The sequence below is a fragment of the Malus domestica genome, chromosome 08 (assembly GCF_042453785.1).
Source record: "Malus domestica chromosome 08, GDT2T_hap1".
Taxonomy (NCBI): domain Eukaryota; kingdom Viridiplantae; phylum Streptophyta; class Magnoliopsida; order Rosales; family Rosaceae; genus Malus; species Malus domestica.
Window position 1 is genome coordinate 25,818,181 of NC_091668.1, and position 13,841 is coordinate 25,832,021.

The following is a 13,841-nucleotide window of genomic DNA, read 5'->3' on the forward strand; positions in this document are numbered from 1 at the left end:
TTTCTTTCCTTATTTTCATCATATAAATACATTCCATATTAAACATGGAAAGCACTACTAGTAAGTAGAAACCACAAACCTTCAGTGAAAAACCACAATCAAATAATCCTTGAATAGTGCTAAATCAATGATCCATCAATATATTCTTCTCAACAAAACAAAACAAAAAAAAAAAAAAAAACGATCCATCAATATATTCAGTATCAGAATTAACTGTACATGATGATATGTTTAATTGGATATATTTACCCAACGTATGCAAGAAGTATAAAATATAAGCAGAAGGAAGAGGATTAACTTTTAAGAGACACAGGACTTAAACTGAAAAAACTTACCTGTACTGGAATGTAAAATAATGATACAACATCAACTTTCAGTATCTCCAAAACAGAAATGCCAGCTTCTCTAAGCAACTGAAACATAATGTCAAAAATCATCATCGAGAATAGACCAATATGCAACGAATGTGAAAAGTAAAACACTAAAATCATATTAACAGTGTCGAAGTTCCATTCATACATGAATCTCACTGAAATCCAATTGAACATCAAGGCGTGTAGTCTCCCCCACATCTTCACTGGATTGTGATTTGGTGCTTTTTAATTGGATGCCCATTATGTTATTCTCGACAGAAAAATCATATTCCCGATGCGCAAATCTCACGTCCAGTTTTGGTAAACTGAAGGAAACCTATCAAAGAAGTAAAATATTAATTCTTATAAGGAACAATTTAATAAAAGAGAAGTTACACAAGTGGATGAACCAGACGTTGATGAAAGCACATAAACAAGAACAAGGAAAGATTCAATCGTAAATAATTGCATGATACTTAATATGATTCAAGAGGTTGACATGGAAAATGAATTGCTAATATCATCACATTCAGTGCAACAACTCTGAGTAATAGATATAGGGTAGAAAGATGCAAGAGAAGCTGTCAGAAAGAAATCACATTAGAGTCCGGTGCCAAGCAAAACATCGCATAAAATAAAGGTTGGTCAGAGTTTTAAAATAATCTATAGCCCACTCACTCAACTTCAAAATAGGCACAAAAAAGTTCATGACTCCTCTACCCTTTATGACTCTTTCTGGACAGGGGAGATATCCTCCAAGGCACACTTCTGGCACTAGTTTAAACTTGTTTCAGCCTCTTCATACTGTATACTAAATTATTGCTATCACATAACTATTCAGGATTTCACCTGACTGGTAAGGATTAAGGAACAGCCTGGGATATGGGTAGGTGTTAGTCCAAATCTTGGTAGGAGAAAATCTATACCATCATATCGCATGTAATTACACATACGTATAGTCCAACAACTAATTCTTTGAAAATCTGACAATAAAGCTTGATGCTCAAGTAATTATTTATCAACAAGAAAAGAAAACATCTACAAAAATGAACAAGGTATCAAAACCAACTGTGCAATCATAACTTACATTCACTAAAAAGGAATATCCCAAAATTCTTTAATAAAGATGCCCAATATAATCCCTTTCAAAAAAAAAAGATGCCCAATATAAAGAATATAATTCTGTCTAGAAGAAAACAACAACAACAACAACAACAACAACAAAGCCTTTTCCCACTAAGTGGGGTCGGCTATATGAATCCTAGAACGCCATTGCGCTCGGTTTTGTGTCATGTCCTCCGTTAGATCCAAGTACTCAAGTCTTTTCTTAGGGTCTCTTCCAAAGTTTTCCTAGGTCTTCCTCTACCCCTTCGGCCCTGAACCTCTGTCCCGTAGTCACATTTTCGAAGCGGAGCGTCAGTAGGCCTTCTTTGCACATGTCCAAACCACCGGAACCGATTTTCTCTCATATTTCCTTCAATTTTGGCTACTCCTACTTTACCTCGGATAACCTCATTCCCAATCTTATCCTTTCTCGTGTGCCCATACATCCCACGAAGCATCCTCATCTCCGCTACACCCATTTTGTGTACGTTGATGCTTCACTGCCCAACATTCTGTGCCATACAACATCGCTGGCCTTATTGTCGTCCTATAAAATTTTCCCTTGAGCTTCAGTGGCCTACGACGGTCACACAACACGCCGGATGCACTCTTACACTTCATCCATCCAGCTTGTATTCTATGGTTGAGATCTCCATCTAATTCTCCGTTCTCTTGCAAGATAGATCCTAGGTAGCGAAAACGGTCACTTTTTGTGATCTTCGCTAGATTGCTCCGGTCATTAGTGTGGATAAGTATATAAATGGATAGAGATAGGAAAGCAAACACAAGATGTACGTGGTTCACCCAGATTGGCTACGTCCACGGAATAGAGGAGTTCTCATTAATTGTGAAGGGTTTACACAAAAGCAAACACAAGATGTACGTGGTTCACCCAGATTGGCTACGTCCACGGAATAGAGGAGTTCTCATTAATTGTGAAGGGTTTACACAAGTACATAGGTTCAAGCTCTCCTTTAGTGAGTACAAGTGAATGATTTAGTACAAATGACATTAGGAAATATTGTGGGAGAATGATCTCGTAGCCACGAAACTTCTAAGTACCGGAGTGTGGTATCGTCTTGACTTGCCTTATCTGTCTCATAGGTAGATGTGGCATCTTCTCTGGAAGTACTCTTCCTCCATCCAGGGGTGGTATCTGTAACTGGTGGAGATGTACAAGGTAATGTATCAATTTCACTTGAAGCTTACTTGTAGTTTCATGCTTGGTCAAGCGCGATACAAACCATGTAGTAGGAGTCCCCCAAGTCGCCGAGCTAGGGGATCTGCTGAAAGAGGTGACAGACAAGGTAAGCAATCAGAGCTCCGGCTGATTGTTCACATTCTCCCTATCTTGCAGGCAGCATGAAGGATAAAGAGAAGAAAAATGAGGAGAGATGATATGGGATACTTTTGCTTTTGAAGAAGTAACTTTCCACAGGCTTATTCTTGAACTGGGCTGGAGGGTTTTCTGGTTTCCTCCAGAGTATAAGGCCGACTGAAGAATTTGAGGGTCAAAACAAGTCCATCAAATCTAGAGTACGTTCGACCCTGCTGATATGGGATACTTTTGCTTTTGACAGAGTAGTGGATGTATCGGCACGTGTGCTGTTACGCTTGTCTCCACATGCTTCCTTGTATCCTTCTCACTTGCCCTATTTGTTCCTCAGGCAGATGCGGTATCTTCCCTGGAAGCATAAGATGCTGAAGATGAGTACTCGAGAGCAATGCCAGGGTAAGGGGTTCCAGGCAGTCAGTTCCTGGCTGGAAGCTTGATTCCAAGTGCTGACTGATTGCTCTCTTTCTCCTTGTCTTGCAGGTAAGAACAAGGCCAAAGGAAAAGACAGGGAAAAAGCATGATATGGGATACTCTTGCTTTTAACCCTGATGATATGAGATATTCTTGCTCTAGTATAGCTTGTTTACAGAGGTATTATCGGGGGGAAAGAAAGCTGAATATTTCGAAAGGCTTCGTTGGAAGTGCCCTCTCAGATAAGAGAAAGGGTTGAGCATTTTTGCAGGTCTGCCTGTCCGTTAGGGATGGAGGTCGACATATATAGGAGTCTCCCTAACATCAAGTAATAATGCTATTCCTTTACCCTGCTTGGTTATAGCACAGTAGTGGGAGCTGCCAGCTTCACATGTTTTAACTCTGTCAGAGCACTTTGAAAAAGTGGTCTGTGGTATCTGGAAAGCTGATGTTGCGTGTGAAGATTACAGACAAGCTTTATCCAAGGAGATCCAGCTCTTGAAGTTGGGAAAGTGGTGCCTCTCCGATTTTCGAACAAGCAATCCTGTCGGGGATCTGGCTCTCGAGATTCGGAGAACGATGCCTCTTCGATTTTTGAGAAAGCAATCCTGCTGGGGGTCTGGCTCTCGAGATTCGGAGAGCGGTGTCTCTTCGATTTTTGAGAAAGTAATCATGTTGGGAGTCTGGCTCTTGAGATTCGGAGGGCGATGCCTCTTCGATTTTGGAGCCAGAAATCTTGTTGGGAGTGTTTTCTCGAATGTGAGTAAAGGTTGGACGTGTTTGCTAGTCTACCTTGCCACGAAGCACAGAGGTTGACACACAGGGACTTTCCAATTATCCAGCAGTGGTACTGTTCCTTTACCCTCTCTTCGATTTTTGAGAAAGTAATCATGTTGGGAGTCTGGCTCTCGAGATTCGGAGGGCAGTGCCTCTTCGATTTTGGAGCAAGCAATCTTGTTGGGAGTGTTTTCTCGAATGTGAGTAAAGGTTGGGCATGTTTGCTAGTCTACCTTGCCACGAAGCACAAAGGTTGACACACAGGGACTTTCCAATTATCCAGCAGTGGTACTGTTCCTTTACCCTCTCTTCGATTTTTGAGAAAGTAATCATGTTGGGAGTCTGGCTCTCGAGATTCGGAGGGCGGTTCCTCTTCGATTTTGGAGCAAGCAATCTTGTTGGGAGTGTTTTCTCGAATGTGAGTACAGGTTGGGCATGTTTGCTAGTCTACCTTGCCACAAAGCACAGAGGTTGACACACCGGGACTTTCCAATTATCCAGCAGTGGTACTGTTCCTTTACCCTTGTGGGTAATAATATGGTAGCTAGACCTTCAAAATTTATGTGTTTAAACTTTGTTAGTGTTGTTTCTTTGCAATTCTTTTACCCTTCTTGGTCAGAGCGATGTAGTGGGAGCTGCAAGCTTCACGTGTCTCAACTTTGTCAGAGAACTTTGGCAAAGTTATCTGTGGTACCCATGAGCTACAGTTGCGTGTGGGAAGTGGGTGATTGAACAGTACGATTCATGTGCTTTCTACTTCGTCAGAAATCTTCGACAGAATGCCCATAATTTCCGCAAAGCTGTGTGCGTGTGACAGGTGCTGACAAGGCTGGAAAAGTAGGTGCCTCTTCGATTTCTGAGATCGGCCCTCGTGGTCTCTGAGCATCCTAGCTTTTGAGAAAGCAAGCCTCTTCGATTTCTGAGATCGGCCTTCGTGGTCTTTGAGCAGCCCAGCTTTTGAGAAAGCAAACGCCTCTTCGATTTTTGAGATCGACCCTCGTGGTCTCTGAGCAGCCCAGCTTTTGAGAAAGCAAACGCCTCTTCGATTTCTGAGCAGGCGCCTCTTCGATTTCTGAAGCTTCGTCGAGTGCAGATTTTTATAGGGGCTGACATTAAGTTCCAAAGCACACTTGAATATCCACCAGTAGAAGCTCCATTCTTGCACTTCTAAGATCTTGATTTGTCCGACCTCTTCTCTCTTCAACACCTTTGAAAATGTCTGGCCCCTCCGACCGTCGTTTTGACTTGAACCTTGTTGAAGAGGCAGCCCCGCCTTCTCCAGACAACATATGGCGCCCATCCTTCGTCTCCCCTACTGGTCCTCTTACCGTTGGGGATTCCGTGATGAAGAATGATATGACCGCTGCGGTAGTGGCCAGGAACCTTCTCTCCCAAAGATAACAGACTACTTTCCAAACGGTCTGATGAGTTGGCTGTTAAGGATTCTCTGGCTCTCAGTGTTCAGTGTGCAGGTTCTGTGTCTAATATGGCCCAACGCCTATTTGCTCGAACCCGCCAAGTTGAATCATTGGCGGCTGAAGTGATGAGTCTCAAACAGGAGATTAGAGGGCTCAAGCATGAGAATAAACAGTTGCACCGGCTCGCACATGACTATGCTACAAACATGAAGAGGAAGCTTGACCAGATGAAGGAATCTGATGGTCAGGTTTTACTTGATCATCAGAGATTTGTGGGTTTGTTCCAAAGGCATTTATTGCCTTCGTCTTCTGGGGCTGTACCGCGTAATGAAGCTCCAAATGATCAACCTCTGATGCCTCCTCCTTCTAGGGTTTTGTCCAGTACTGAGGCTCCGAATGATCCTCCTCCGGTGCCTTCTCTTTCTGGGGCTCTACCGACTGCTGAGACTTCTCCTAAGCAACCTTTGTGAAGGCTCCCTCTTGTTTGTTTATTTTGACTCAAGTATATGTACATATTTGTAGCTTATCGGGGATATCAATAAATAAGCTTTCCTTCATTTCAACGTATTGTGTTAAATACACCAAAGCCTTCTTCGCTAAGTTCTTTGAATTTTCTTTTGTTGAAGCTTGTATGTTGAAGCTTTGTGAGTGGAGCATATAGGTTGAGGTAGTGTTCCCTTAATTTCCCGAGTGAGGAAAACTTCTTGGTTGGAGACTTGGAAAATCCAAGTCACTGAGTGGGATCGGCTATATGAATCTTAGAACGCCATTGTGTTCTGTCCTGTGTCATGTCCTCCGTTAGATCCAAGTACTCTAAATCTTTTCTTATGGTCTCTTCCAAAGTTTTCCTAGGTCTTCCTCTACCCCTTCGGCCCTGAACCTCTGTCCCATAGTCGCATCTTCTAATCGGAGCGTCAGTAGGCCTTCTTTGCACATGTCCAAACCACTGTAACCGATTTTCTCTCATCTTTCCTTCAATTTCGGCTACTCCTACTTTACCCCGGATATCCTCATTCCTAATCTTATCCTTTCTCGTGTGCCCACACATCCAACGAAGCATCCTCATCTCCGCTACACCCATTTTGTGTACGTGTTGATGCTTCACCGCCCAACATTTTGTGCCATACAGCATCGCCGGCCTTATTGCCGTCCTATAAAATTTTTCCTTGAGCTTCAGTGGCATACGGCGGTCACACAACACACCGGATGCACTCTTCCACTTCATCCATCCAGCTTGTATTCTATGGTTGAGATCTCCATCTAGTTCTCCGTTCTTTTGCAAGATAGATCCTAGGTAACGAAAACGGTCGCTCTTTGGTATTTCTTGATCTCCGATCCTCACCCCTAACTCGTTTTGGCCTCCATTTGCACTGAACTTGCACTCCATATATTCTGTCTTTGATCGGCTTAGGCGAAGACCTTTAGATTCCAACACTTCTCTCCAAAGGTTAAGCTTTGCATTTACCCCTTCCTGAGTTTCATCTATTAACACTATATCGTCTGCGAAAAGCATACACCAAGGAATATCACCTTGAATATGTCCTGTTAACTCATCCATTACCAACGCAAAAAGGTAAGGACTTAAGGATGAGCCTTGATGTAATCCTACAGTTATGGGAAAGCTTTCGGTTTGTCCTTCATGAGTTCTTACGGCAGTCTTTGCTCCTTCATACATATCCTGTATAGCTTGGATATATGCTACTCGTACTCCTTTCTTCTCTAAAATCCTCCAAAGAATGTCTCTTGGGACCCTATCATACGCTTTTTCCAAATCTATAAAGACCATGTGTAAATCCTTTTTCCCATCTCTATATCTTTCCATCAATCTTCGTAAGAGATAGATTGCCTCCATGGTTGAGCGCCCTGGCATGAACCCGAATTGGTTGTCCGAAACCCGTGTCTCTTGCCTCAATCTATGCTCAATGACTCTCTCCCAGAGCTTCATTGTATGACTCATTAGCTTAATACCCCTATAGTTCATGCAATTTTGTACATCGCCCTTATTCTTGTAGATAGGCACCAAAGTGCTCATTTGCCACTCATTCGGCATCTTCTTCGTTTTCAAAATCCTATTGAAAAGGTTAGTGAGCCATGTTATACCTGTCTCTCCCAAAACTTTCCACACTTCGATTGGTATATCGTCTGGGCCTACTGCTTTTCTATGCTTCATCTTCTTCAAAGCTACACCCACTTCTTCCTTCCGGATTCTACGATAAAAAGAGTAGTTTCTACACTCTTCTGAGTTACTCAACTCCCCTAAAGAAGCACTCATTTCATGTCCTTCATTGAAAAGATTATGAAAATAACTTTTCCATCTGTCTTTAACCGCGTTCTCTGTAGCAAGAACCTTTCCATCCTCATCCTTGATGCACCTCACTTGGTTTAGGTCCCTTGTCTTCTTGTCCCTTGCTCTAGCTAGTTTATAGATATCCAACTCTCCTTCTTTGGTATCTAGTCGCTTATACATATCGTCATAAGCCGCTAACTTAGCTTCTCTCACAGCTTTCTTCGCCTCTTGCTTCGCTTTTCTATACCTTTCACCATTTTCATCGGTCCTATCCTTGTATAAGGCTTTACAACATTCCTTCTTAGCCTTCACCTTTGCTTGTACCTCCTCATTCCACCACCAAGATTCCTTTTGGTGTGGGGCAAAGCCCTTGGACTCTCCTAATACCTCTTTTGCTACTTTTCGGATACAACTAGCCATGGAATCCCACATTTGGTTAGCTTCCCCCTCTCTATCCCACACACACTGGGTGATTACTTTCTCTTTGAAAATGGCTTGTTTTTCTTCTTTTAGATTCCACCATCTAGTCCTTGGGCACTTCCAAGTCTTGTTCTTTTTTCTCACTCTTTTGATATGTACATCCATCACCAACAAGCGATGTTGATTAGCCACGCTCTCTCCTGGTATAACTTTGCAATCCTTACAAGTTATACGATCCCCTTTCCTCATTAGAAGAAAATCTATTTGTGTTTTTGACGACCCACTCTTGTAGGTGATCACATGTTCTTCTCGCTTCTTAAAGAAGGTGTTGGCTAAGAAGAGATCATATGTCATTGCAAAATCCAAGATAGCTTCCCCATCCTCGTTTCTCTCCCCAAAACCATGGCCACCATGAAAACCTCCATAGTTGCCTGTCTCCCTGCCCACGTGTCCATTTAAATCTCCTCCTATAAATAACTTCTCTGTCTGAGCAATTCCTTGCACCAAGTCTCCAAGGTCTTCCCAAAATTTCTCCTTCGAACTCGTATCCAACCCTACTTGAGGTGCGTACGCACTAATCACATTGATAAGTTCTTGTCCTATTACAATCTTGATTGCCATGATTCTATCTCCTACCCTCTTGACATCTACAACATCTTGTGTCAAGGTCTTGTCCACGATGATGCCAACACCGTTTCTCGTTCTATTTGTGCCCGAATACCATAGTTTAAACCCTGAGTTTTCTAGATCCTTTGCCTTACGACCAACCCACTTAGTTTCTTGTAGGCACAAAATATTTATCCTTCTCCTCACCATAACTTCTACTACTTCCATAGATTTTCCCGTCAAGGTTCCTATATTCCACGTTCCTAAACGCATTTTGCTCTCTTGAACTCTACCCTTCTGTCCTAGCTTCTTCACCCTTCCCCGTCTAATAGGATCAAAGTACTTCTTTTGTGTGTCCCGTGTAAAGTTGATAGGAGCATATGCTCCCAAACAACTTTGAGTGGAGTCGTTCGAAAAGAAGTTTCTATAGCCCCCTTGCTCATTTAACACTGCATCCGGGTGCCGATGGAGATACAGTGACCCTTGCTCACTTATCACTGTGCTCAGGCCACACAGCGCGCCACTTACGGGTGACGCCCTAGCTTTAGCGCGATTTCGTTCTGGATTCATTTTCATAAGGATTCGACGTGATTATGGAGTGCCGGCTGTCGACCACCTGACGCCCTCCCCCTCCTCCTTTATCCGGGCTTGGGACCGGCAATGTAAGATAAACTTACACGGCGGAGTTTCTGTCTAGAAGAAAACACTTAACAAAATTCATGTTTAAAGGAATCTGAACAGAAAGAAAATGGCATTAGTAAAAATATGACAAACTGAAGGGGGGAAGAGACGGACAGATCATGTTGAAAGCCATATTAGTTGACAAACCTTTTCTGGAAATAGAGAGGTGTACTTTGAGAGTGCAACAATCATTTGTTGTTTTTTGTGTGGCTTTTTAGAAGCAACAGAATCCGTAGCAGACCCTAGAAAATTATCAGGTTGAGAAGAAGTTTGTGATGAACTTTTGCTTTTTGAAAGCATCTCCTCATTTAGGTTCACAGTAATCTCTCCACAGGCAATGTCCACATTCTTGATCATTACACCGACTTCCCTACATCCAAATCAAGTGAATAAAAAGATATTAGCTGGTTTACCTTGCCTTATCATTGGAAATTAAAAAAAAAAAAACAAATCTAATGATAGAAGGGACACAAAAAGTAATATAAGAATGAAAGTCTCATACTCAAGAAATCATATTGAAGCCACGTTAAAAGCAATTAACTATGCTTTTGCATCTACAGAAAGAAACATATTTCTCCAAAGATAATACCTATCATAACCAAATTCACAGGAGAGGATGAAATCTTCACAAATAAAAAGAGCAGATGTCCTTTCCATCATGGAGGATGATGACTGGCTTGCAGAAATGGATCCTCCAGTGGAAAAATTGGATAAGTCACAACTAACCCGTGGGTCACTCCTCAGAACAACAATAGCTGATATCTGTAGCTTAACAATAAGATTTTGCTTGGATGCACCATCTTTAGACATGTCCACTTTCAGTTCCTTCACTTCTATGGATGCTTTGGGCATCTGTAACATTTCAAAAATTGTAACGACAAAATAAAGTCCATGGCACGAAAGATACAACTGAAAAATGAAATGAATAGACTAGTAGTTAACGAAAAAAATTAAAAAGCACAGCCTCTTGAACTTGATTATTTCCAACCTAATATTTGTACACTATCAGATTCATCCCTTTTTCTTGTCGATGACACAAAATATGTCCAACTTATTGGAATAAAATTTTGGATCGCCTACAAAAAACCTCACAACTATAGGGTCTATTTCAAGTTGGTATCCAATCTCCAGAGGTTGGATAAAATGGTAAACAAACTTAATAGTACCTACATATCCGATCTCCGAGTGGGTCAGTTAAATTCTTATGTAGCAAACGTGTCCCATGTTCTATGATTAATCGGACTCCAAAAGTGTACCGTGCATTTAGAATGTCACGTGAAACACAAAACAATAGAAAACTAGAGAACATTTTGAAAAGTCATCAGAAGATGAAATTTAAATAAAAAAATAACATAAAAAACCATAAATCTAAAAGAAGGACTAAACCTCCTTCTCTTTTCTCTCCCTCCCTCTCTACCATCTATCTCTCCAACAGCTGCAGGTAGTGAGAGAGAGAACGTAAGGGCATAGAGTGTCCAAGAGAGGGAGGTTTGTTCTTCCTTTTTATTTTTGTGCTTTGTTTTCTATCTTATTTATTCCACATCGCATTAGTAAATACACATGACACACTCCAGATAACCATTAAAAATGAGACCCACATTTGCCATGCAAGCATTTAACAAGCATATTGAGGGATTAGTTGACCATATTTTCTTACTTACCAAATTGTGATCCTGTACCAACTTAAAAAATAATCCTATATTTTGAGGGGGTGGGAGGTATGTAGTTTGATATATTTTCTTATTTTAAAAAAAAAAATTGGTGTTGCATATTCTTTCCACTTATTTCAGATGAGTTAACCTTGAACCGGTTTTATTCTTCAAATGGCAACTACAAATATCCTTCAAAAAGTTATTCATGAACAAACTTCTACGCATTAAGAACGAGTAAAGCAAACAGAAGGTATTCTACAGATAAAAAGGGATAAAAATACTAGTACAATCCAGCATACCTTCAAAACCAAATCTGTGATGGAAACCGACAAATATCTTGCAATATTAGCCACAACCATCCACTTTCCCCTGCCTGAATTGGCCTTTGTCGTACGAGGTCTTCGAGGTTTAGCCTTTGCCGTACTTCTACTCGAAGGCCTCATCACAACTTCTAAGTCACATATTAACACTTGCAGCTTAGGGTCTTTAGAAATAAAACCAAACAGTTTGACCAAGGACTGACGTAAGCTGAGTTTAATTTCACCAACAGAAACAGATTCAACAGCGCCCTGCAAAATTACCATAGTCGTAAATAAAAGAATGTCAACATCTAATGGGCACTAATCTGCTGACAAAACAAAAATTTCCTAAAGCATTGACAATCATCCAACAAAATTCCAAACAGCATATGGAGGGCCCAGGGAGGGTTAGAGTAATCCCTTCATTTTCTTTTAGGTAGACTATGATCCATTATAGATGAGTAGTAATCAAATTTGTAGACATAACTAAGGACTAGATCTACCACTTGGAGCACTCCAGAGAGATAAATCACAAAGCCCCAATGAAACACATCTACAAACAACATACACACTTGCTTTGTAAACAGCTGCTTAGCTCTATATAAAAACCTCAAAACCATCCAGGAAAGGAGAAAGATCATAAAGAACTTCCCATTGGACCGAGAGCCTCAATTAGAAACTCCATGTTGCAGAACAACCACTGAGTTATATCACATGAGAAACATGAACAGAAATTTTCTGGCATGACTTATTAATGAGAAGAGATTTATATGGAATTACTGATTAAAAGATGAAATCCATTTTTCATTAGTAATTATTGTGAAGTCATGCTAACATAGGTCTCATAATACTTTTATTAGCTTTCAACTTAATATAAGGAACAAGAAAAACCCCATTACTCAACCATGTCATGATAAATAAATAAGTAAACTGAACCACTGAAGAAAAGGTGAAAACCTTTTTGAACTCCACCACGAGATCCCTTATACACTTCCATCCGCCAAACCGGAATCTGATAGATGCTCCCACTACGCGGCTCAAAATCCAAGCCAGCAACCTTGAAGAAAATCTGCCAAAGATGCTTAGTGCAAAAACTTGGCAACAAGAACCTATCTAAATCACTTCAAGCCCGGAGAAAGAATGAAAAAGTTTATCAAAGTAATAATGAAAGAGTCCTATTTTGAACCCATAAAATAACTCATCTTAATAACTGATGCTATTATCATCACCCTGGTCAGTCATTTGTTTCTTTATTTCAATTTTCAACTAAGTTCCAGAATGGTTCCTTTCTGTATACTGTTCAAAACTTCAAATTAATACACCTACACTACATATACGCAGACACCCACCCACTTTCGCACACACATTGTCTTCACTGGTTTCCAGGGCTGCTAAAATTGTCCCAACATTGCAAATTTGATATCTCAAGCACGCCTGTATGACGAATTTCGTTCCCAAAACTAGCAAATTTATCCCATTTCTAATTCCACAGGCATTGCAATTGGCATCAAAACTGAATTGCACCCAACAAAATTCATAAAAATAAAATCCAAATAAAACCCGAGTTTGAAGCATTCACATACCATACATACATACATACACGTATACATATATCTTGTATGAATGGGTGGTGGAGATGGGGAAAAGAGGGACGTACATGAAGAGGAGCCATAACGTGATGCAAATGACCAAGAAACAGAAGAGGAAATTGACGGGCGAAGCTGCCATTGTCGTCTGCCCGCGACGAGATTGATGATGCGATGAATTTCAGTAAATTGCTGAAGAGAATCGAAAAGGGGAAAGCATTCTGCGCTCATAACTTGATCATGTCATCAAAACCCTAATGGAAAATCAAAGGGAACCCAGCGACAGAGCGACTGACAGTCTTCTTCTTCTTCCCTTCCGTCGCGATCGCTTTGTAATTTTGTATGAGAGAGAAACTTCAGAGGCAGAGCAGATCCGATCCCTGAGGCACAGATCGAGAGAGAAAGAGAGAGAGAGAGAGAGAGAGAGAGAGAGAGCGCGTGGGAAGGCCTGGGATCAGGTGCGTGGCGAGTGTACGGGCAAGTGTTCTTGAGGAGAAAATGGCGAACATGTCCTTTGGAGGTTGGGACGGGTGAAATAAGTCAACGCGCGGTTGTGATGTACCCTCTACGGATTGCCATGAACTTCCCTTTCAATTATTTTTACTCTCCGTTTACACGAGGAAAATAAAGTTGTAACTATAAATATAGAAATTTTTAAATGAAAAAAGTTTTCAATTGCCAGTTTAATTTCATGTAAATAGTTATCATTTTCAAATTTTCATGAATAAGAGTTTAAAATATAAAATTAAATTAAATTCTTAATCATGAGTGGCCATCACAGCAACTCTCATTACCGTTGCCTCCACCATCATCGTCGTTGCCACATCACCACCATAGTCACCGACGCCACCTCGACCACCACTACTATTGTCACCACCACCACCACCACCCACCATCATCGTCATCTTCCA

The 13,841-nt window shown here is 41.1% G+C and overlaps 1 protein-coding gene across 8 annotated transcripts in view; it reads right to left on the minus strand.

Moving 5' to 3' along the window:
• LOC103441728 (protein SABRE-like) overlaps positions 1–13,494 on the minus strand; it is an 86,879-nt gene extending 73,385 nt beyond the window's left edge. For 2 of the 8 annotated variants that reach the window (XM_070825954.1, XM_070825956.1), the window contains exons 1-7: positions 13,002–13,327; positions 12,302–12,413; positions 11,345–11,614; positions 9,983–10,245; positions 9,541–9,763; positions 520–690; positions 336–413 (exon numbers count right to left, since the gene is read on the minus strand). In XM_070825954.1, coding sequence (XP_070682055.1) covers positions 336–413; positions 520–690; positions 9,541–9,763; positions 9,983–10,245; positions 11,345–11,614; positions 12,302–12,413; positions 13,002–13,072 — 1,188 coding nt within the window. In that variant the 5' untranslated portion in view covers positions 13,073–13,327. Of the gene's footprint in view, positions 1–335; positions 414–519; positions 691–9,540; positions 9,764–9,982; positions 10,246–11,344; positions 11,615–12,301; positions 12,414–13,001 lie in introns of those variants that run through there. The other 6 variants (XM_070825955.1, XM_070825953.1, XM_070825959.1 and 3 more) reach the window with 6 other exon arrangements.
• Between the last annotated feature and the right edge of the window lie 347 nt (positions 13,495–13,841).